This window comes from Martes martes (genome assembly GCF_963455335.1).
Source record: "Martes martes genome assembly, chromosome: 2".
Taxonomy (NCBI): Eukaryota; Metazoa; Chordata; class Mammalia; order Carnivora; family Mustelidae; genus Martes; species Martes martes.
Window position 1 is genome coordinate 17,599,615 of NC_137889.1, and position 26,042 is coordinate 17,625,656.

A 26,042-nucleotide genomic window follows, 5' to 3' on the forward strand; every position below is an offset into this window, starting at 1 on the left:
AATGTAACATAAAACAGCATTGTACAAAACTTAGTCTGCAATGTCCAAAATGACTTGCGGGTGGGGGAAATGTTAGCAGCAGATACACTAAAAGCTGGGTGTGATGTGATGAGACCCTGAGCTGTGATGGACAGAGAAGAATGGAAAAGAAGAGCTAAAATCGAGAAATTGTGAAGGAAAAAAACCTGGATTTTAGAAAGGCCGAGTAACTGCAGAGAACGAAAGAGATAGAAAAGGCAAAGGTGACTACCTTCTATTTTTCAAAATTTGTCTAGAAGATTAAAAACCAAAGGGGAACCATTAACAGACTTTGAGTAGCAAAAGTTGAAGTGGGAATGAAACTCTAAGAAAGGTAAGTTTCACTTTGAGTCAACAGGTTTTGAGGTAAAATATCGAAGTAATGCTGTTCTGTGAATGGTCTGACACAAAAGGCCGGAGCACAAAGGAAGGGCGCCATTTATATCCTCACTTGCGCGCTCTCACCTACTCACCCAACCACCGGTACTGAGTACCTACCAAGTGCTTGGTCCCGCGGGTAGGGACTCTTGGGGGACTGCAAAACAGAACACTGAGTTGACAGTTGTATCTAGTTGATAAGCTTGCTAACAAAAGGAATACAGAAAGATAATTTTAAGCAGGGGGAGGGGATATAAAGCTTTGAGAAAACAGTATTTGGAGAGAGGAAAGTGGAAGAAGAGTCCTCAGAGGAGACAAAAGGGGTGATAAGAACTAAAGAACTGTGAGGGGTCAGGACCACGTGAGACTATGGAGAAGAAAGTTTCAAGGAGAGCAGGTTCCCTCAAATAGTAAGTTCTATACAGCAAAAAGTTTCAGTTTCTTCCAAAAAGTCCTTATAAAGTAAGCTTAAGACAATGAATTATGGGGCGCCTGGGTGGCTCAGTTGCTTGAGCAACTGCCTTCAGCTCAGGTCATGATCCTGGACTTCTAGGATCGAGTCCCGCATCGGGTTCCCAGCTCCTTGGGGAGTCTGCTTCTCCCTCTGACCTTCTCCTCTCTCATGCTCTCTCTCACTCATTCTCCCTCAAATAAATAAATAAAATCTTAAAAAAAAAAAGACAATGAATTATGCAACAGTAATATTAATTCAATGGTTGGGCTTTTGAGAATTATAAAAATAACTTTATTCTTTTAAGCACATTTAAGGATGCTACTTTGGTTACCACTAAAGTATTTCTGAAACCCATTTCAACTCTAATATTCTATAATTTTGTGCAGTTGACATATTTGTGTTCTTTATGGATACATTTCCTGGCATAACTTGACCACTTCTGATAGTTAAGTCAGAAGCACATCATCTGTTAAGACTAGATTTCTAACTCAAGCCGTCGCTCTACTGCAAATATACTGAGTTATCAGAAACTGACTTTCAAGAGAACGAGAAGAGATGGGGGAGGCAGAACCAGATATATACCAAGATGAGATTTACAGCATGCTTCTTCATATTTTCTGTAAGACAGTCTTTGCTCTCTCAAAGACACTCACTTTGAAAAGAACAGATGCTTTTTCTAAGGCAATAACCAAGTTTTTAAAATCTAATACTTATTAATTTCAGGAAAATAATTTCAGAAAATAAAGAGAAGAAAACTTAACGATAGAGCTACCCTATGACCCAGCAATTGCACTACTGGGTATTTACCCCAAAGATACAGATGTAGTGAAAAGAAGGGCCATATGCACCCCAATGTTCATAGCAGCAATGTCCACAACAGCCAAACTGTAGAAGATGCTGAGATGTCCTTCAACAGACGAATGGATAAAGAAGATGTGGTCCACATACACAATGGGATTTTACTCAGCCATGAGGAAGGATGAATACCCAGCTTATGGATCAATGTGGATGGGACTGGAGGCGATTATGGTAAGTGAAGTAATTCAGGCAGAGAAAGTCAATTATCACATAACTATATGATCACTCATTTGTGGAACATAAGGAGTAGCATGGAGGACCTCAGAAGGAAGGGAAAAATGAAGGGAGGAAAATCAGAGGGGGAGATGAACCATGAGAGACTATGGATGCCGAGAAACAAACTGAGGGTTTTAGAGGGGAGGGGGGTGGGGGAATGGGTGAGCCGGTGGTGGGTATTAAGGAGGGCACGTATTGCGTGGAGCACTGGGTGTTATACGCAAACAATGAATCATGGAACACTGCATCAAAACTAATGATGTCCTGTATGGTGACTAACATAATAAAAAAAAAAAAAGAAAGAAAAAATTTATGAGGAAAATATAAATCAAATAACTTTTAAGGAAGCTCCCACACTGGCTTGACAAGCTAAGAAAAAAAATGAAGCAAAGGAGCACAATTATACTAGGGCTTTTGAGAACAAGCTATGTTTTGTGATCTTGGGATTATGAACGATACATCATTATAAAACTGATTCTAACACAAAAGATAAAAAGAGGTACCAACTGTGGTATTCCCTAAATTACTTAAAACAAAATAACCCCCCCCAAATTTATCTCCCTTATTTAAAGGAGATATGTTGAAAAGGATCATTCTTTTTGTTCAGTTAACCCAAAAGCATTGAATAACTTCAACTTCTCCCCAGTAAGGTTATAGGGCATTCACACAATGATTCAGATGATTAATTTTATTCTACTCTCATGTGTATTGGTGGAATAATGTAATTTGGTAGACTAATTTGCATAGACTTCCAAAATTAGATAGTCCAAGGAAAATTACATGTGTATAAAATGTGTATAAAATGAATTGTACATATGTTATTTATTATTCAACTTTCTTTATACTAAATTTATAGTGTATGCTTGGAGCAACCAATTACATGCTTGTTAAATCTACTGACAAACATCGGAAAGAGCAATAAACAGGAATGAGTAGATTACTACCAAAGTAGGCTAAAGACACACTTCTTCAGTCTTTTAAAGAACTACACCACTGGGGCAAAAAACGTAACTGGAATTTAAGGCTGATAAATGCAATAAATAAGCTATAGCTCAGTTTTTACCATTAAAAGAACAATACTGAACTGGAAGGTCTAGAAAAGGAACTGGACTCCGCTGGAATGTTTCCGAGAGGCAATTTAACACGGTTTCAGAATCCAGCTGAAACACAGAACACTTTAACTGACAAATACTACCTAAAAAGACTATGAGGGCCCTAATTTAATTTTAGAAAGCTGGAAAGTAAGGAGAAGAGAAATATGCTTGGGCTCCAATGAGAGCCATTTAATTGTACAATGATGTCATGAAATCCCAGGATTATACCTTTTAGAGAAGGCACTGAAAAATGAAAGAGTCATGAGGTAACAGAAAATTGCAGGCTTTGTGGTAAATAAATATCAATGTCTTACATGTACTAAATAACCAAAAAATTAACTGTCTGGTGTACATGTATATTAGAAATATAAGACACTGTAATGCAAAACACTCTCCTGACATCTGTAACTTTTATTTAAACTTCTTAGACGGTTTCTACAGTTGGAAAAACTGAGGTGGCAAATCCTCTCTGTATAAAAACGCTCACAGAGATACACACAGGCAGCAAACTGAGCTCTCTAGAGTAAAAAAGGTAAAATACAAGTCAAAGAATAATTACCAATAAATAACAGCTTAAGTAGCTTTATGTAATTTCACGGATATCTCACATGATTATTTCATCCCCAGGCTACAAGTCATTACCTACTACTGAAGCCAGTTAGTCTGTGTCTACCTCACACGGATACCGAGCTGCTCCAGCACACGGATTACTCGTAGGACTGCTGGGTGGCGCCCAGCCATTATTCTGACCAGTAGGATGGCTGTGGGGAGCAAGTTATCTTTTTTTAAAAAATATTTTATTTATTTATTTGACAGAGAGAGAGCGAGAGCATCAGCAGAGGAAGAAGCAGGCAGAGGGAGAGGGAGAAGCAGGCTTCCCGCTGAGCAAGGGAGGCCGATGTGGGGCTGAATCCCAGGGTCCTGGGATCATGACCTGAGCTGAAGGCAGATGCTTAATGACTGAGCCACCCAGGCGCCCCTGGGGGCAAGTTATCTTATAATAATAGTTACTATTGTTATTATTTTATAATAATAACTAATATGATTATTATTACTTATAATATGGATTTTAGAGTGCCTAGGCCAGAGGATGCACTTTCCACATGCATGATCTCATCTAATTATCACAACAACCCTGTAAAGAAGCTTTCAGCATCTGAGTTCTGCTAATGAGAAAACTGCTATCGAAAGGATTTAGGCACTGCTTAGAGACTACTGAGTTATCAAGTAAAAGCCTACAGATGAGATTCCAGATGCTCACAGCCCGAGTTCAGGTCTTTCCATTATATACAGCTGTCCGCAGGTCCTGCCGGACTAAAACTCAAGTGTCATTTCCTGAAAAGTCAAAAATGGCGAAGCGTATCATATCAGGAAGCAGTCGCGTACGTAGAGATTACTGGGTAACACTAGACCCCAAACTACTCTGCAAACAGCTTTATTTAAATTTTAACTGAGAAGCTTTTATTTCACAGGAAGTACCATAAAAATTTCTTCCACAAAACCGTTACTTCAGGACAGTGCACCATAAACACCCTGCAGCCAGGCCAGTGCTAGCAGCACTCGATGAACACCATCCAACACAATGTAACTAGTGTTCTGCCACCTTAACAGAGCCCCACCATTTCATTATACTATCCAGCCAAGGCTTACTGTGACATGAGTAAAAAAGGGGCTTTTGAAAGATAGATTTATATATCTAGAGATATTAAAAATATTATTATATCTACCCTTTAGTTAAAAGAAGACAAAGTAGCTTTTAAAATTTTTATATTGTGGGGACGCCTGGGTGGCTCAGTTGGTTAAGCCGCTGCCTTCGGCTCAGGTCATGATCCCAGAGTCCTGGGATCGAGTCCCGCATCCGGCTCCTTGCTCAGTGGGGAGCCTGCTCCTCTCGCTGCCTCTGCCTGCCACTCTGCCTGCTTGTGTGTACTCTCTCTCTCTCTCTCTCTCTGGCAAATGAATAAAATCTTAAAAAAAAATTTTTTTTTTATATTGTGGCTAACACTAGTCCTCATTTTAAATCTACTAATTGAGAATGAGATAAATACTGATTTGACATGATTACTGACAATGAATTACATGGTATACAAACGGCATTAGATAAAACTATTTTTTAGAGCAGAGATTCTCAACGGGGAGGATGATCTTACCTACTGCCAAATGGGAATCACTGTATCACAGGGATGTTATGGGGCAGGGCGGGGGGAGAGGTAAGTGCTGTATAGGGAAAAACCACGGCAACGAAAAAAGGTCAAGAAACCACAAAGTAAAGGCTTTAGTGAATAACACTTATGACTATTGAGTGAATAGTCACTGACTCATAGATACCTGATTTTTGAATTTGTAAAGTTTAATACCAGAAGGACTTTAAGTGACTTAAAAAACCCACCTATACAATGAGGAAAAAAACCTACTATAAACACATTATCTAGCCTGCGAACATTCTTTAGGAGAAGGATGGGATCAACCAGGTTGATCAAAACCTCCATCACATGCTCTGTACACAGCCTGAAGTTTCTGTTCATTTTTACTTCGATAAATTCGTTTCATTTACAAAGAGCTTAACAGTAGGGATGTGATAACAAACACGGTAACATGAAAAGAGAGATGAAACATAAAATGTCTGTTATTTTTCTCACACGGAGTTAGGAGATGATGGTGAAGTAAGTATGAAATGGAACAGTGGGCCTCTGTTCTGGACCCTGGTTGCACGGCACCTCCCTTCAGCTAAGTGGAAGGCAGCTTCAAGGCAACACGAAACAGAACAGGGTTGACCTGCATACTACATTACTGTTTAGCCACCGTGCGTTTATTTCTCTCATACTCGTCACCAAAGGACACACACGTGTAAGTAACATCTCAATGCCTTTCCTATCAGGAGACTAGGAATTAAAAGGTTAACTACTTTTGAATTAAGTTTTATTTTTTCTGTTTTCTGTGATGGCGTGAAGATGGTGGCAGTTAAAGACTGATGGGATAGAACTTATCTACAACCACAATCTGTAAAATGTATGGAAAAACACACAGATCCATGTAGTCTACACAACAGGTAGTGTAAGTCTTACTAGGTCGGGTCAAGAACTAATTCTATCGCCCACATCTACCCTTATTCCTTCGTAGATGTGTATGAAGTTAAAAGACTCTGCTTTGGGGCACCTGGGTGGCTCAGTGGGTTAAGCCCCTGCCTTCATCTCAGGTCATGATCCCAGGGTCCTGGGATTGAGCCCCAAATTGGGCTCTCTGCTCGGCAGGGACCCTGCTTCCCCCTCTCTCTCTGCCTGCCTCTCTGCCTACTTGTAATCTCAATCTCTCTCTGTCAAATAAATAAATAAATAAATCTTAAAAAAAAAAAAAAGACTCTGCTTTAAGTTCCACTGATCCCATCAGCTTTATAAACTTTTAACTGAAGCAGCAGCAGAGGGATTAGAGGAACAGAAGACAGAGAAGGATCATGTTACAAAGTGAAAATTAATCTCCAAATGACAGATAGGTTAAAAAAAAATCATATGTAAGTGTATATGTAGTATGTTAGCAGTAAATATTTAGCATGCCTGGTCCTCAGGAGAAATATATGCTGTACAGTGAAACTGGGCACCTTTTTTGAAGGAAGGTTAGAAGAAAATTCTACTAAATTTGAGAAGAGAGAATCATCTTGGGAAAAGTAACTTTACTGCAGTTTCAAGAGGATTTCAGTACTAATAATATATTTATTAAATCTGACAAGTTTTAATTAATTTATGTTACACTGGGAAATTTCCTGTTTGTCCAACTCAAACTGCACTGTTTACCTTCCTTAAAAGTATTCCCCCAGACTGTCATCCCTCTGAAACACTGGTTTTTGCAGAGGGCTTATGAGAAAATGAGGACATTCCTCATGGAGGCCAATGGAAAAGAGTAAGAGAATATGAAATCACAATGATTCGTTTTTACTTATAGTTCGTTAGGGTTTTGCAAATCCAGAAACTGTCCTCATCCACACAGATTCCAACTGTGAGACCCCTGGTATGTATAATCCAGCGTCTGTGGGGTTTTATAGTCGAACAGGGAATAAGTGAATGAACAGAAAAGCACATGGACATTTATCCTGCGTGATTCAGGGCTAAGTGGGCCTTGGTGATTTCCGGGCAGTCAGTTTCAACAAATGTCATCAAGGCACCGCGGTACCCTCCTCTTGCTCTTACAGCTGATGATTCCAGTTATAGTGCTTTGAGAATGGCTCTGGACTTTCACTGCAGGCCTTCAGCAAGCCAGTCAAATTCTATGAAACCACATGTACCAATGGCTCGACCGTTTACTTGGATATTTTTAAGATTCTGATGATAAACAAAAGCAAGCATAATTTCCATGCCCACAAACAAACAGCCTCCTGGATTTTATAGTTTCTAAAATCTACTTGGGGGAGAGTTAAGATCTATTATCTGTATCAGTAAATACTCAATGAGCAGCCGTTATACATCTCTTCCTGTGCTACACAATGTGAGAAGAGCAGAGAGCTATGAAGAGCATGGCCCTTGACCAAAGCATAGTTAAGCATGGGAAGGCTGGAAACACTCTGAATAGTAAGATTCAAATCATGCTACATTATGCTGTGGTTACATATCTACTTACTTCCTGCACAGTATGCATTTGATAAAATAGTAAATGTCAGGGAAGTTTTCCAGACTTGAACTTTAGCATGCTCACCCCGTAGGACGCTGCATTATGAAGAGGAATTAGACCACCTTTGTCTTGGGCATTAACGTCTGCTCCATGCTCCAGAAGATACTCAGCTACTTCCAGATTATTGTAGCCTGCTATTAGAGTGAAAAAGGCAAACATGTCAGACTAAGAAAATATATCGATATTTATATCTATGTCCAATAAAGAATGACCAGAATAATGTTAGGATTTTAGAAACTTTTTGCTTTAAAAACTAATACTCCTCTCATATAACTAAGAGCCTTTACAATTAGAAATTATATAAAATTATGTCAATCAAAAGCATTTTACTATTTCTGCTCAGCCTTTCTTTCATCTTCTGGTATACTGTATCAGCTATCTACAAATGGCCAATGGGCCTTGGACGAGCCACTGACACTTACCTGCCAGGTGCAGAGGGGTTGAGTTCCTGCCCTGGGTGTCTCTGCAGTTGATGTTCTCCGGGGTACACAGCTTCTGCACTCTTGCCAGGCAGCCTTTCTTGGCAGCATCCAACAAGGCAGCGTCACCTCTCAGCAAGTCCTGGATATCAGTGTCTCCCTCTTTTACCAAATCTAATGGTGTATTTCCATCTCGGTTCTTTTTGGTTGGATCTGCTCCATGCTAAAACAAAAACAATAAGACAAAACAAACAAACAAAACCAAATGGGGTTTGTGTTTTCTATAGTATCTTTTCTAAGGTTTATTTTTAACTTCATCTTCACTCACCCAAGGAAACATATCTATTTTGTATGCATTTGGGGGGGGCGGTGGGAAGGCCATATCTGATACCATAAAAGTGGTGGGACAAGAATTCTATTTAAGTTTAACCCACGTAAGTTTTTCTCTAGTTTAAAAAAAAAAAAAAAAGAGACAAAAAAAACAATTTATGTCTGATTATTTTTCACATCTTTTAATTTAAAAAAACAAAATCATTAAGTTAGTTTCATAAAACTACCAGTTTCTACTATTTCATTTATATCCCCCAAATTTATATGGATAATTTTGTCTAAATATTATTTTATATTTTAATACCAATCTAATAGTAAAGTTCTTGTAAGATATACATTTAATAATGAGCAATGAGTTTGTTAATAACAAAATAGCTACTAAGAAAAAAAAATCAATGTTGATTAAAACTCTTGTTTCCCCTAGTGCAATGTTTTCTCACATTAGTACCATAAGTACTGGATAAGCAGTGCAAACTAATGCAACTCTTTTCAAACCTACCCTGATGAACTGTGATGAACTGAACTTAATCAAATCAGTTCAGAAAGGCACTTCAGACACTACTTAAAGCTATGTAAGTATCACACCACACTTAAATATCCCCCTAAAATAGAAAATGGAAGCAGTCTTTATAGCACTTCTTATACTTAATAATTTACTGTGATGTAATTTTCCATGCTAACCAAAAAATAAACATAATTACTTTATATTTTATAATTTTTAAAATTACATACTTTTAAAAGGAGCTTGCAGATTTCATATTTTCCTTTAGCTGCTGCTTCATGCAGAGGGGTAAATTTCCATAAGTCCGCCACATTGACAGAAGCCCCATGCCTTACTAAAAGCTCAGCTACCTCATAGTGTCCATATGAACAAGCATTATGTAGGGGCACCAAGCCACTAAACAAAAGAAAATTATTTTAAAGACATATAACAGATCTTTGTGTTAAAATGATAATACTTATAATAAAAATAACATAATTCCTCTACAGCAGTGACTATACTGAACACTCACTTCAAAAGAAAGAATTCTCCTCTGGTCTTGAAGATACAGTCATCCATTTCCAAATAAGGATTAACAATTTCAAAACATCCCTTTCAATATAAGGATTTTCCCTAGTTTCTTGGTGATGGATAGAAATTTCACAGCCATCCTATGCTTAAAACACATACAGATACACCCACAGAAAAGCTCCATCACAATACTTTAAATTCAGGTTTCATCGATATTAAGAGCAACACTACAAAGTGATTTCAGGAATAATCTAATCAGTAATTGGCTTTTAATCAACTCAGCTTTTCTTCCATTTGGGCTTTCCTAACGAAAACTGTACACTTATAAAATATACAATGCAATTTAACTAGTTTATTTAGGCAAGTTTTACCTTTTGTCTTTGGTTTTTATTCCTTAATTCCTAATAATTCAGTAGTGGTTTCTATGCATAGATTTAAATATTTAGGTGTCATACAGTGAAAACTCAAAGCGTCAAGTGATACAGAAACTTCAGTATTCAGTAAGGGAAATAGTGACACCAACCATAAACTCCAGTCCGATGAGAAAAATCTAGCTGCCTCAACTTACGAGCAAACTAGTTTGAGATAACTCTGAGCTCTGGTTGGAAGGCAGCTGGCATTTGAAAAAGATAGAAAGAGATTCTTACAAAAAAAGAGTGAATCAAAAGGATAAGCTTAAGTTGCAAACAAGGTATCAAATGCCTTTTTACTTGGAGATCAGTTTTTTTGTTTTTTTTTTTTAATGGTTTGAGACCAAAAATACTAAGTGCTAACTAAAATGGGCAATGGAGGGATGTCTGGGTGGCTCAGTCGGTTGGGTCACTGCCTTTGGCTTAGTTCATGATCCCAGGACCCTGGGATGGAGTCCCACCATCGGGCTCCTTGCTCAGTGGGGAGCCTGTTTCTCTCTCCGCCTCCGCCTGCCACTCTGCCTGCTTGAGCTCTCTTGCTCTCTCTTTCTCTCTCTCTCTCTAACACATAAATAAATAAATAAATAAATAAATAAATAAATAAATAAAATCTTTAAAAAAAAAAAAAAGGGCAACGGAAACAACTACTGGTTGCTCTCCAGAGTGCTACAACACTTGGAAAGAGCTGGTGCTATTATTACTGAATATTCAAGTCTTATGTGCCCGTTTTAAAAGATAAATAAATCCGTAATGGTTAACTGAAGTCTAAATTGTATGGTTTAATTCCACAGTACTCTGATATGTAATTGCACAGAAAAGTGCTTGCTTATTTCTATTTTGAGATGATATGAAATTAACTCAGAATATGGAAGCTCATTTCAGTTAAAACTTCCTTCTCGCATTTTTAAACAGCTGCCGTGACTGCTTTAAACTCTGTCTAGATAAATTAAAATAATTTAGTAAACTAATACAAAAAATATAGAATATCTGAATTAGTGAAAATAAAATTATATGTCTATTAATACCAATGACTTTGGGATGGATGGCTTCTTTTGGGAAGAGATCATACATTTTTAAGAGCAAAAAAGAAAAAAGGACGAACAATAAATTACAAACTGTATAAACACATTCATGCAATGCAGTAAAATACTATCACAGGCATTAAAAAGATGAGATGAACAATTAAGTACTGATACAGAAAGGCATTCGAGATACACTCCTGGGTGAGAAAGCAAATTGCAGAGTAGGCTGCGTGAAATGGCATCATCATTTAAGTTAAAAACAAGCACTGCCGCCACAAGAGCATCTGAACTGATTCATACTTTTAGAAAAATCTGGAGGATTATCACAAAGTGTTCATGTAATCTTCAGAAGGTGGGGTGATAGGGATTTTCATATGCTATACTGTACATTTCATTAGATGCTTTAAATTTTAAAAAACACGTTAAACGTGTTTAATAAACGTTATTACTTTTTTAAGAGTGAAAAAAAAATCTAGGACTTCAAAAAATATTTTTACAAAATTCGCAAGTCCCAAACACTAAATTCTAACACATACCCTTTGTCTTTGGCGTGGACATCGGCACCGTGGTGTAGAAGGTACTCCACGACAGACACGCGATTGTAGCCTGCCGCAAAGTGTAAAGGGGTAGAATGCCGGCCCTCCAGATCTCTGCAGTTCACATTCTGAGGGCTGCAAAGTTGCTTTAATGACATACACACACACACACACAAACACACACACACAAACACAAAAAGAACATTAATATTTATTCCCACGTTTTGCTCCAAAATACTGCAGGCATCTTGGATAAGCTGTCATTTCCTAATGAATATTTATTTCCAAAGATTAGATAATGCAAGTGATGTTTAAAAATCAGCACTCTGCCTGGCTTCACAGTGTCTACAAATATTTTTACGGTTTACAGAGCAATTTCATCTTTTTTTTTTTTTTTTAAACATTTCCTGGCCAAAATCCTCATCAAAAGGAAAAACCCATAATCAAGCAAGACTCTCCATGGCAAATGATGCCTTCATCTTTCATCTTCAGAAGGCTCTCCCCCCGAGACTGTCTGCCCAGCGCGTCTGCCTGTACCAGCACGCGGTCTGCCATGCTTCACTCAAGGAGGACCAACCCTGGCTGACTGCAGAACTACCCAGAGCTCTCGTCTCCACTGATGTGGCAAGCAAAAAGCCGCCAGAAAAATCACATTAATTCTGCCTGGGCCACCCGCTCTGTCCCCTGACCTGCTCCAGCAAAGCCATGTGGTCATCAGTGCTTCCCCTGATCTCTGGGAGATGTTTGTCAACCACTAGGAGTCAAACTGATTCCAATCATGCTCTCATTTTTCGTCTTTCATCTCCTTGTGAATGCGAGTGTTTCAGCACAAGCTCGATTCTGTCTGCTTAAAGAGCAGCAGGAAGCAAAGTAAGGACCGGCAGGTTGCCCCACTGGCAGTGACAGATGAATTTTAATAATACATCAATAATAATTCACAATTTATAAGGAATCTCATATTCTTTCAGTGAGAGAACTATTATCTATCTGTGAAGTTGACCATTATCTCCATCTTACAGATAAAATAGACCAATGCTCAGAGAGGGCTAAGCAGCCTGTCCTTTCACAGAGTTGGTAAGGTAAAGGGTACAATAAAGGCTCAAACTTGGTTTTCCCTATTCATAATCTTTTGATCTTTCTGCTACATGCTTGCTTATTTTCCTAATCGCCCTCATTCAGGGAAGTGATGCAAAGAAAGGTAATGGAAAGAAGAACAGTCAAAAAACCCAGAGAAAACAGTGACATTTTCTCGCCTACAAGGTAGGATGGCTGGGCTTTCCAGGCGTCTGACAATCTTGCTGCCACTCTTGCCACTGTAATGAGCTATTATTATATAAAAACCAAGAGCCTGGGAGGCACCTGTTTCTACTGACTTCTTGAGTCGGGGCTTTCCCATCGGTAGGGTAAGAGCAGGACTGGGCAGGTGGTACAGTGCATACAGGATGGAAGGAGAGCTGGGCCCTAGGGAGAGCCTACAGTCTCACCAGCTCTACGTGGAAAAGCCCCGACTCTAGAATCTCAAGAGCCACTGTCATCTGGCCAGGTCAAATGTCTTACCCTTTCGCGACAACTGAGTCTGTGGCTACCTTAATACGTAAATTATAGAATCAAAAATCAAAATGAAATGGAAGTGAATAAATTAATACATAAACCTAAAGAGCACAAAAATTGGTAGTAAACACCTTCTACTGGTGGCTTACATGACTGAAGCTGCTTCTTGCTGCTGCTGGGTTTTCTTCAGGCTCTTATATTGTAAATTAACTTTTTTTTTTTCCCCCGCAGAGAATATCAGCAAAACAGGGATGTGGTATGGAATGACACACAACTCATTTTGCCAGGTTACAAAAATAAAAGCCCATTCTGCTTATGAAACATTCACTTTCTAGTATTTGGAAGTTCTTTATTCCCTGTTCGATTTCAATATCCTTTTGAATGCAAAGCAAATTTACCTTCTTCCTACCTGATTTTCATAATTTCAAATACTTTACTCAGCAAACAGCCTTTTCTTCTAATTCCTAATAATTTAATACTCTCTGAAGCCTCTAGGGAAGGAAATTTACCATGCTTAATTCTCACTTAATTTCTGCTTTGCTTTTCTTCTGCCACTTCCATTCCATTCATAAAAATATAGTCGGCCTTTATTGTGAAGGCCGACTGTACAACTGGGAGGTGTGACACAAATGCTTTTTTAGGAAACTTGAAAGCTAGAGATTTGCCTATCAGTACATACAAAACACATGGAATTAAAAACTACAAATTAAGAAAATACTAAACTATTAATTTAATGATCATGGGTACATGTAGCAAGGCTGGTGAGATTATCATGCCATGATGTAGAAAAGGAGTCCTGATCACTTTTATATTTAAAGATTTTCTTTTATTAGCATATATTTCAAATGACAAAAAGTATATGTAATTTTATTTTGTTTTTTTTTTTTTTAAAGAGTTTATTTATTTGACAGACAGAGATCACAAGTAGGCAGAGAGGCAGGCAGAAAGAGAGGAGGAAGCAGGCTCCCCGCTGAACAGAGAGCCCGATGTGGGGCTCGATCCCACTGGGATCACGACCCGAGCCCAAGGCAGAGGCTTTAACTCACTGAGCCACCCAGGCGCCCCGATCCGCACTCTGTAATTTTAATTAAGGAAAAAAGCATATAGTTTTAGATCTAAGAGAACTTTAAAATTTCTCCCCAGTGGCTATTACAACTGAAGTTTACTGTTTTCCTTTAAATAACTTAGATATTCTTGTAAGATGGAAGAGATGTTAGAAGTGGCCACATACTGAAACAAAAAAAAAATTTCTAGGTAACACAGCTTGAAAGAGTTTACTGTATTTTCTTTCTTTTCTTTTAAGATTTTATTTATTTGAGAGAGAGAGACTATGAACAGGGGGAAGGGCAGAGGCAGAGGGACAAGCAGACTTCCCAATGAGCAGGAAGACCAATAAGGGAAAATTATTTGGTGAACGGAAAGAGAGATTAAGGGATAAGATCTAAGCTATGGATTTTTCTTTGTTTTCAGATAAGAAAAAAGTACCTTCTTATTTCAATCTATATCTATCTCGTCCTAAGCTACATTTAAGTAAATTTGAGGGGCGCCTGGGTGGCTCAGTGGGTTAATAAAGCCTCTGCCTTCAGCTCAGGTCATGATTCCAGGGTCCTGGGATGGTGCTCCACATTGGGCTCCCTGCTGAGCAGAGAGCCTGCTTCCCTTCCTCTCTCTCTGCCTGCCTGCCTACTTGTGATCTCTGCCTGTCCAAAAAAAAAAAAATCTTTAAAAATAAATAAATTAGAAGACACACAAATCCTTTTCCATCCCTACTATTCTAGTCTTCTAATTTTCTGGCCCACACTTGGCCTTTCTTTAAAAAAGACAGACAGACAGACAGACAGACAAACTATAAGACCAACGCCTAAATAAGAACAAAACCCCCATCTCTTCCTATCTTCATCCCTACATAAGTGATTACTAACAGAAAGTATCTATTCTTAAAAAGGATATTTAGTATCAGAATATCATTTTATATTGGAAAAAAATTACATCTATAATTTAATGTTATTGTTTGTGATTTAATGTTTCTATACCACAAATAAAGGCTGTTAAAATTTTCCTGGCAAGCAGAGTTACATAGAAAAGAAAATCCAGGAGCACGTGGGTGGCTCAGTTGGTTAAGCGTCTGCCTTCAGCTTGGGTCATGACCCTGGAGTCCTGGGATCGAGCCCCTCATCAGGATCCCTGCTCAGCGGGGAATCTGCTTCTCTTGCTGCCCCTCACCTCGATTGTGCTCTTCCTCTCATTTTCTCTTACTCTCTCTCTCAAATAAATAAAAAGAAAGAAAGAAAAAGAATTTTTTTTCTTAAATAGAAAAAAAGGAAGAAAATCCATCTTCTGTATTTAATTCCAAATGGATGCAGGATTATAAGAACAATTTCCTAGAGCAACAGTGAGAATCTCTTAGAAAAGTTGAAGAAATATTGTTTCGAACTTTATTGTGTAATGTATTACCAGGGCTTGAACTAGCTTAGACATTTATGAATGTGGCTACAAATAACACTTTCATTAATATCAGTGGAAATAAAAGAGGCTTCATAGAACCAGAAGGAAAGTAGCCAAAGTACTTTAATGGATATAATAAAGCACATACTAGAAAATCCTTCCTGGTTAAAGAGCTCTCCTGTTTATGGATCTACTTTGTTCATTTCTTTTATTATTTGGATTTGAATAGTTTCACTTAGGAGCTTAAAATGAATTGGTCAGCAAAGTTTCAACGGCGCTACCCAAGATTCTAAAAGCACTGATTTACCTTCACAGTTTCCAAGTCTCCAGCTTTAGATGCCTCTAGGAGTCGATAGTCAACATCAGAAGTGCGTATAGGTGTACTTTCTGAATAAAAGAGAGGAAAGGTTACTCCTGTTGGTTTTTAAGGAATCACAGAATTAAGAAGGGAAAATTATTTGGTGAACGGAAAGAGAGATTAAGGGGTCAGAAATTCTTGAGATCTAAGCTATGGATTTTTCTTTGTTTTCAGGTAAGAAAAAAGTGCCTTCTTGTTTCAATTCATATCTATCTCGTCCTAAGCTACGTTTAAATAAATTCGAAGACACACAAATCCGTCTCCATCCCTACTATTCTAGTCTTCAAATTTTCTGGCCAACACTTGGCAAAAGGGAATAAAGAAACATAGGAGCATGATATCAAAAACATCTTCATGCTACTTTGGTCTTACAAATGCAGTAGCAAAGCTTTGCCATAGATTTTGTTGTGTAAATTGAGGGAAGACACTCAACTTTCAGGACTTACTGTTTAGCTTTTTTCTTTTTGTTCTTGACTTCCTCAATATAAACAGAAGGACTACTCCCCAAATCAGTGGGTCTCAGAAAATATAATCACTGTACAAAAGGGCCTACTAAATACAGAAATTTGTTTAATTCACAGTTATTGAATGGCTTCAGGAAAATGCAGTTAAAAATGTCTGTACAATTGGGAGGTGTGACACAAATGCTAAACAGACTATAATCAGATTAGGCTGCTTGATCTAGAAGTATAAGGCTAACAAATGAAGTGTTTCGATTAATACAATATAAACAAACCAGAAATTCATTATACATTGGCTCAAATTAAAAAATTTTCAAAGGAAACAACATATGTCACTCAAAATATGTTTGTGGACGTTATGGGTGGCTTTTATAATGCACATTCATGTAACCCAAAAGGAGTGAAGTCCAGGAGACTTGGATATTGACTAGTACTGTTGACAATGGACAAATCATTTAATAGATTAGCTTTTGCTCCTATACACTAAGTGTTGGTTTCCCTTAAATCCTCTTTGGATTTAAGACTACATTATCTTATGATCAAAGATACCTTTCTTGAGTCCACTGTCTACATGGGAAGATCAAGTGATGCTATGAAAGGTTTTAGATTTCAGAAGAAATACTTTGGCTCTTTCTAGTCTAAAGTGCTTCATTCAGGAGAGTGGCTCTTACAGAACTCGTTATGAGAACTCCTCCATAAAATAGGAACTATGGGGGTGCCTGGGTGGCTCAGTGGGTTAAGCCTCTGCCTTCGGCTCAGGTCATGATCTCAGGGTCCTGGGATCAAGCCCCACATCGGGCTCTCTGCTCAGCGGGGAGCCTGCTTCCTCCCCCCTCTCTCTCTATGCCTGCCTCTCTGCCTACTTGTGACCTCTGTCTGTCAAATAAATGAATAAAATCTTTAAAAAAAAAATAGGAACTGTGTTTATTTAGTCATGATAATATGTAGCAAATAAAATGCTAAGATTAAAGCGAGGAGAGAGTATTTCATATGATGAAGTATCTTTTTGAAATCAATAAATATTTTTCTTCAGAAGAGAGTTCATTATTTGTTAGTTTATAGAACTGTGGAGGAAAGAAATCAGGTCTTGCTCGTCTTCATGTTCCTTTTCACAGAGAACATTCAGAAAGCATTTGCTGAACTGACTTCCATGCTAGTCTGTATTGGGGTCAGTGTGTTTGGCCCATCACTGCTCTTTCTTTGGCTGCCTTTATTCTGGTCTTTCTGGTCTTATTTGCCTCCATTCCTGCTGTGCATGCCACCGCTGCATTTATGGGTGAGAAAGTCCGTGTGTCTATTACGTCTCTGTGACAGTAATTCTGGCAGTTGGGAAAATACACTGAAACATCCTTTGGATATCTATAGGTCATATTTTTAGTTTATCATTTCAACAAAATAAAATGACAATTGTTTATGTATATGGAGTTAGACCTTTGGATATTTTCAGATTCTAGCATCTGAGGGATACAATTAATAAGGCTAAATGTTTTAATTCTATGAACTATTTGAAATTGGTACACTGGTCTTGATGCAGACTACTTGCAAACGGTATAATTTTACAATCAAGCAAAAATTGTTATGCAAATACAAGAATGCTTCTGAGAACTATGGAGAAATCCTTACTCCTGGTCAAAGAGTCGAAAGTAGTTATTTAAAGATATTGATTATTACTATACAAATTATAGAGTTTTGCATGCATTTAAAGTCCTGAACAGGCTTAGAACAGATTCATTTTTAGAAACAATGTGAACAAAGTATTAGCTGAAAGGATATATATACACCCCAGGAACTTTGTACAAAGAGATGCAGAATTAAAAGAAGAACATAAAAATGAAGTTAAAAGGGAACATAAGTAAAAGAAGAGTAGCTGATACACAAAGTACTACATTAGTAAAAACTGTAAGAAAAGAATTCAGAATGTTTTAACCTTATAAATTCTTTTATAAGCATATTGGCTTTTCTAGAATATGAAATTAAAGATTTTACCTCGAGTCAAAGGTTAAAGATGAGCTTCTAACTTTTTCTCCTATTCTATTCTGGCTCACCAGAATAAGGAACGGAGAAAGGAGAGGGGAGGGGAGGGGAGAGAAGGGGAGAGAAAGGGGATGGGAAGGAACGGGAAGGGAAAAGGAAAGAAGGGGAAGGAAAGAAAAGGAGCCCCAAACCCAAAGTTTCAAAGGCTGGAAGGCAGTTGTTATTTTTGTAAAACAATTATTTTATTATTGTTATTTTTTAATCCCCTAAGACTGGCTGTTTACTGGACTGGCAATAGGCCGTACTGGCTTATTTCAATGTGTAAATGTAAATGGGGATTTCAGTGTTTAGTTTGGCTATTACAAATCCTTACCTCTATAAATGATTAGGTAAAAATAATGGGATAACCATATTGGAATATACAGTCAGAATTATTTCATGCCAAGGTCAAGCCTAAAATTGCTGTTTAAAAGAACTGTCTGTGATGCTGGAAATCGTCTTTATCTGTTAATATAGTAGCCCCTAGTCATGCGGACAGAGCAGGTATAGAGAAAGCATGTCTGGAGAAAAAGGTCAAATCTTCCGAAAGGATGTTTTAAAATGCTGGTTTATAAAAGCTGCTATCTGATGTTAATTTTGATGTGAATACTGCCAAGAGTTTACAATTCAAACTCCAGGGGTGCCTGGGTGGCTCAGTGGGTTAAAGCCTCTGCCTTCGGCCCCGGTCATGATCCCAGGGTCCTGGGATCGAGCCCCACATCGGGCTCTCTGCTCCGCGGGGAGCCTGCTTCCCTTCCTCTCTCTGCCTACTTGTGATCTCTGTCTGTCAAATAAATTAAAAAAAAGAAAAAAATTCAAACTCCATTAATGTAAACTATTTGCAACTATTCCAACAGGAAGCACAGGTCTTTAAAAGTGGGTCTTAAACCTGGTATCAACAGGTGTATTTAAATGCATCTTTAAAACGTTACCGGAACAGAACACCAGTAACTTAGTATACAACCTATATGACTGCTGCATTCTTTTTTTTTTTCCTAAGAAAACAAAATATTTATTATTTTGACGTAAGAGAGCTAAGGCTATTTAAATGTTGCCAGACTTTTTTGTCCATGACCCACAATAAAACAGTGTAGGTTAAACCACATTCAATTCCCAATATTTGGTTGTGTCTTTCCTACAGAAATGGCTACTTCGTATGTCTAACCTAACGTACTTTATGTTGGGACTCAATACACAAAATGAATACACACACATATGTATATATAAACACATAAAATCAAACATTCTGATACTAATATATCTGTATGTGTGTACGCATGTGTGTATACACATATAAATGTATATATCTGATAAAAAAAGTTGTGTAAACCCATATTTATCCTAATTCTGTGTCATAATTAAATCTCTTCATGGCTATATTTTACTTTAGAAAGACAGAAGTTACATTGACCATTTCAAAAATTGAACTCTGATATTTTCTACTCTGTTCTATTTTTTATAATGTTGGTTACAACCCACTAAATTGATTTTACAGATCACTATTGGGATACAACTCCCAGCCTAAAAATGACTGCTGCATTCTTTTGGGAGTCATTACACATATAACCTGGGATGGATGAGTCAATGTAGGTAAAATCAGAAAGTTCAGCTAGTACATGGTCCACAGACTATAGATACTCAAGTTTCTCACAGAAATATTAGTTTAAAAAATTCTATCTTTTTCCAAACAAAAAAAACAATTCCTATTTTCAAAACCTTTCTAAGGGCAAGATTTTATCATACAATTCTACTATTTGTACTATTTTTCCAGATCAATAAAGAATATTAAGAATTAAATCCAAAAGTTCTGGCATGTCCTATGTTACACATTTAATTACCTGTATAATGTTTTATATTCCAAACAAACTTTTAAGAAGAATTACCAAAATAATTGAATAAAATATTTCATTTGTGATTCGGTATTTAATTTTATCTTTTACCAGAAGTCTTATATTCTAATTACATTGACTTAGAAGACATTTAAAAAGCATTAATGGATCTAATCTGCTTAATTTATTCATCCTTTCTTCTCCATTTTGTCAATTGTCTCTAAAATTATGCATAATATTATTAGAAATTTTGATGTGATAGCTGTTTGCCCAATTTATGGTTACAACTTATAAAATCTAACTTAAAATCCAACACTAAATGGTTCTTGGTAAAAGTGAAAAAAAATTTACAATGTTTTAATAAAAATCACACTTTTTAGAAATTATATTAGAATTTACTGAGAAGGCTGAAAGAGTTCCTAATCAAAGGATGGTGATATCTCTTCTTTAAGTAAATGTTCTATTGCTCCACTGGAACAGGAAGTTAAATGAAATCATGTTTTTCATACTTCAAGCTTATAATCCTGTAATAGGAAATTTCATTCATCTAGATCTTTTCAGTTTTGATGTAAAGGTGTTCTAGACAGGGCTTACATTTGTTCAAATGTCTCTAGATCACCATCTAAGACTAAAGAAGAATGATACAAAAAAAAAAAATGATACTATCTACGAATGAGCTGGCATGAGGAAAGTAAATCCCAATTAATAGCTTTTAAAACGTGGCACAGATATTCTGATTCAGCTCTAACAATACATATATGAGCTCCACAAGCCTAGAAAGTTCCCTATTTCAGAATATAGTTGTGATTCTCAGCTGTGCTATACTTTTGTAGGGCTCTTGAGAAATTTGTGGGGCTTATTTTTGTCTTCTAGTGTTGTTTTATCCAAGCTATTACTATTACAATAATTATAAATTATTTTATGTTAACCTACTGTCATTTCGCTTTATATTATAGTTAGGGTATTTAATTTGGGGTTTTTGGAAGGTATCTGTACAGTTAGGTCACATTATCTATACACTTCATTTCTGAATAAGAAAAGGGGATATTATAAAATATTCATTATGACAAGGCACTGTGTCTGATGGAGCAAAGAAACCCTGGGTTATAGGCAGAAGAAAGTAACTAGGACTTCAGATTCCTAGTCTGTAGCCTTCCTTCTCCATTTTACTCTTCTGTCTGTTATGTCATTCTAGAGCAGATGTAAACCACAGACAAAATAAAAGGGATGGGAAACAAGAGTTAGTTATACCAAATTAATTTTCTATCTGGCTCACCATTTTTCAAGAGCTAGATGGTACCATTTCCTCTAATTTGGGGGCTCAGGAAACTAGTCAACTTTCATATCAGTTCTATGTTTAATCTCCCTCAATACATGAAGTAGATAAAATATCAAATGCTGCACTAGGTAGGCACGAATATTCAATAAGATTTTATAATTGTATTTAAGCTAGGAAAAACAAGATAATTTCCTAACGGCAGAATGAAGTTAAGAAATACAAAAAAGCCGGTCAGACTATCCCATATGTAAGAACAATTAGTTAAAGATCATTACCAGATGAATGATTTCTTATTTTCTCTTATTTGACAGATTTTAGAGCTGCCACAATTCCACACCATTTATAGGAGCTTTAAGTCATCTTTGATCACAACACCCATGAGTCAGGTTTTCAATTTAAAACTTAAAAAAAAAAAAAAAAAAAAAAAGAGAGTGTATGTCTCCTTCTCCTGACACCTACCTCACTCCACCAAAAAGGCTGATAGGAAGGGCCTCAGGCTAAAATGCCAGCAAGGAAAAGTATGAAAAATATTCAGGCAAAGGAAGTATTCCAAAGAGCTACTTAAAACAAGTGGTGCAGAGTTTGTCTGTTTCTATCAGCGGACATGAAGCGGGAAGGCCAGGATGTACTACTTATTTATTTAAACTCACCACTTAGAATCTGCTGCACGGCTTCGTTGCCCATCTGCGCGGCTGTAAAGCCTTGTAAGGAGATGATGGAAGGATCAGAGCCGTAAGTCAGCAGGAGGCGGCAGGTCTGCAGGTGACCTGCGAGGGCAGCTCGATGCAAAGCAGTTTGACCAAGGGTGTCCAGTGCGTTCATCTGTAAAACCATTGGGTGGGAACAGAGAATTGAGTATCTACTTGTTCCATTTTACACCCTAGCAAATAAATTCTTATGAGAAAAATAAAACTGTCAAAAGCATTCTGAAAAATGCCACAGACTATTTACTATTAACTTTTCAGTGACTGCTTCTGAAAAAATATCAGTTTCTTAGTTATCCTTCTCTGACTGTCTTATTGAAAATTACAACATACTCATCCCTGCCCTGAATGACTGTCTTCCTGTCCATCTTCCAGTCCCTCCACTCCCGTCAACAACTAGAATGCAAGGTCTCTGAGGGCTGGGATTCCGATGTTCACTGCCTGCCACATCCAAGATGTACATGAAATACTTCTGGATGAATGGATTTTACCAAACTTGCTCCTGTAACATGAAGACTACAGAATATGTAAGCAAAGACAGTCAAAGTAGTTAATTACATTTCTTTTCTAATTTTAGTAAATAATTTTAATAGAATACCCTCGTTACTAAACTGAATTACTAGTGCCTGAATTACTAACACATTTAACCCGTCCCCAAAAGATTTAAATTTTCAAATGTTCCATTTTTAAAACTTTGAAGTTATAAAGGAAGAATAATTTAGCTAGTTTTAAGATAATATTCAACTTTGGGATCAGCTTCATAATTTGATCAAACCTGTTTTCCAGGATGCCCCTGTAAGTACCTTCTATTCCAATCCGACCAAAATCCATGTTCATTGTACACGCTGATTCTTTCAGAGAAGCCCTTCTTTCTGCCTTTCTGGATTATGAAATCCAGTGCTAGTCTGAGCTTTCTTAAGAAGTCTTGATTACTCGAAGGCTTGGTGATTACTGACTTTCTGAATACCATGTCAAGTTAGTACCATCTTACAAATTTTAACACGGGGCCAATTTTTGTTATGGCTATTGAGATTATGGATTGTATTATACAGGTTTTCTGAGTTTTCTAGAAGGCTCCTCTTCAGGGCATATAGTAAATTCTCAAATATATGCTAGCAGATTATTCTAGCAGATTTGTGCATACCCACCCAATACAAGATTAAGGAGAGAAAAGATTTAAGATGACTGATCTCCATGTCTCAGTCTTTCATCATTTTAAGTAAGGCTGTCACACTTGTTCAGGCAAGGCTTCATCTAAATTCTTAATGGTGTTTCACAAAATTTGTCATGACATACTGGTATATGTAATTAGAGGTCTCATTTGCCAGCGGAAAAGTGACTGTTTATACATAAGCAACATAAAAGCACAGCCATAAGCATGTACTGATGGAAAACACAGGCTACCAAACTAAACTTTTTGACTTTCTCTCTATTTCTTTGTTACCTCACCACATGAGAAAAACTTACAATTGGGAACATTCTAATCATTAACATTTTTCTGGAAATTTGGTAAGAAACCCACTAAATTATTTAATTATAGTGACCGAAATCCTCAGTACAATTTGCTAAGTCATGGGAACATGGTCTGACAACTGCTACTTCAAAATACAGATATTACTAAGTTATTTTTCAGCTCAAACTCAGTGACTCTTCAGTGCCTTCAAATAAACATGAACTCCTCAGCCTGTCATTTAAGACCATCCCTAATTTACTTTTATACTATCTTCCTTTCTACTCTATTTTTTCATCACAATTTGATAGGCTTGCTGTGCTGCAGCCTTATCAGGTTACACCGGAACCCCGTTTTATGAAGGTGTTAGTCTCTAAAGTCACTGCAAAAGGTAAAATCTGCCTTTGGTCAACACTATCCTTGCAAACACCTTGACAATGTAATGGTAGAAGCAGATACAAGGTTTCTTAGCAAATTCAACACTGGCCAGTTTTGCCTTCAATGTATCAGCAGATCAACTGAACCCCAGAGTCATATAGTATCTTTAAACACTAAAAACACACTATGTGTAAGGAGAGGTTGTCTCGATACATATGCCTGGTGAAACAGCACAATACAGGAAACAGCAGATTCCCTTCTGTCTCTCACTCACTCTGGGGCATGCACTTGTGGAATGGAATGAGTTTGGGCAAAAAACACCACTCACTAATATTATTTCCACTAACTTTCCTTGTTTCTCTTTACTCTCGGTTTTGGAGGAGTGGTGCTGAATGCAGCTCCACTGACACGTTCTCATTTCTCTACCAAGCTATTATTCTCTGTTTCATACTCTTTACCCTTGTATACAGCTGTCAAAATTACAACTAAGTTGTTTACCTCCTAAAAAGTCTGGTAAGGAAGGGATGCAGCTAACGCCTACTAAGCACTTCCCGATATTAGGCTTGGTGCTAGATGCTATATGTAAATCGGAAGCTTTTTAAACGCAGAAATGATGACTTGATCTTAAAGGTAATTCTTCCCCTCTGTCCTCCCCCCCCCCCCGAAACACAAGGTCTAGGACATAGCTTGGAGCTATGTGAACAGCTTATGTGAATAAGTGAAAAAAAAATAGAATAATGTATAAATTGCGGTTAGAGTTCATTTATAAGAGGAATTTTTTATGTCTAGTTGAAAAAAAATTCCAACCATTTGATGAGGACTGATTGATAATGCTAGGAAGTTAAAACCTTGATCATATACTGAAGTTTTATGTCTTCATCCCTACTGATGTATGTACGGCATCCACTCATTTCCACAGGTGGCATAGGATTCTAGTATCTCAGAAAACCAAACTTTCCAGATAAACTACAAGACAGACCAGTGTAACATAGAATCCTTTGCTTTAGAAAATGTATATACTTTTTATTATGAGAGAATTGTCCCCTCAAACTCTAAACTGTTACCGTAGCAACAAAAGAGTATCGATGGAGTACTTTATCAGTCAGCGAAGGTGACACACTGAGAAGCCGTAGAAAAGGATCAGCAATATTTAACAGAAGCACTCATTCCACAGAAACAAGCAGAGCAAAACTAGAACAATGTGGTGATATTTTATACAACCCAGAGAATGAACAAGAATGGATGCCAGGGAAAATATTAAACAGACATTCGACAAGGGTTTTTGTGAGGAAAACCCTCATAGGAGTATGTCCTCATAAGAAGCAAATGTCAATTTCTCAGATACCCTAATCTCAGGACTCCAGGCTTGTCCTTCTATGGTCAAAAGAGGATGGTGGCAGCTCTATGCCATCAACTCCATACTCCAAAGCCAAAAAGGATGTTTTATACATCTATTGTAAAAAAAAAGAAGAAACCTTTCCCAGTTGACTTCTTACAGCTAGGGCCAAAAACGCCTCCCCAAACGATGCCTATACCAGTCACAAGCAGGAGAATAAAATTACCAAAACTGTTCCCAATCCAGGCTTCCATGAAGCTCCCAACTCTGAACAAAACAGAGTTCCAAAGAGGGAGTTGGCAAGCTATGATCTGTGGGTTAATTCCAACCAGGGGACTATTTTATACTGCTTGCAAGTGAAGAATGATTTTTATATTTTTAAAATGATTGCTTTTAAAATGGCTATGTAAGTACCCAAAAAGCTGAAAACATTTACTATCTGGACTTTTAAGAACATGTTTGCTGATCCCTGTTCTGAAGCAAAGAAGAAAGGGAATAGTGATTGCTGGATGGGAAATCAGCTGTCTTTGGAGCCATTACTGATCTTTAAAATGATTCAAAATTGAATACAAAAATTCAGGTCCCTAACTTCCTCTTATATTTAACCTTATCAGTACTCTGATGCTCTGCCTTTGTTTATTTTTTTATCAAGCAGGCTGAAGATATAATCAAGGCTCTCTACAAAGTGGTCAATCTATTCTTTTTCCTTCCACATATGTTTTCTGAAGTGGTTCAAGGCAATAAAGTCCAAAATGTATGTGCCTTCCAAGGTAGGTGATAAATTTGTTTTTAGAGGGCAACAGTAACCATTTTATAGGACTACAGGTCAATC

The 26,042-nt window shown here is 37.3% G+C and overlaps 1 protein-coding gene across 1 annotated transcript in view; it reads right to left on the minus strand.

Annotated features, from left to right (window-relative positions):
• The window catches only part of TNKS (tankyrase), a 207,882-nt gene that overhangs the window by 24,624 nt on the left and 157,216 nt on the right, over positions 1-26,042 (minus strand). Inside the window, exons 12-17 of the mRNA XM_080796045.1 lie at positions 21,993-22,164; positions 15,710-15,789; positions 11,407-11,552; positions 9,159-9,324; positions 8,100-8,319; positions 7,702-7,811 (exon numbers count right to left, since the gene is read on the minus strand). Of these exons, the coding sequence (XP_080652171.1) occupies positions 7,702-7,811; positions 8,100-8,319; positions 9,159-9,324; positions 11,407-11,552; positions 15,710-15,789; positions 21,993-22,164 (894 nt within the window). The remainder of the gene's footprint in view (positions 1-7,701; positions 7,812-8,099; positions 8,320-9,158; positions 9,325-11,406; positions 11,553-15,709; positions 15,790-21,992; positions 22,165-26,042) is intronic.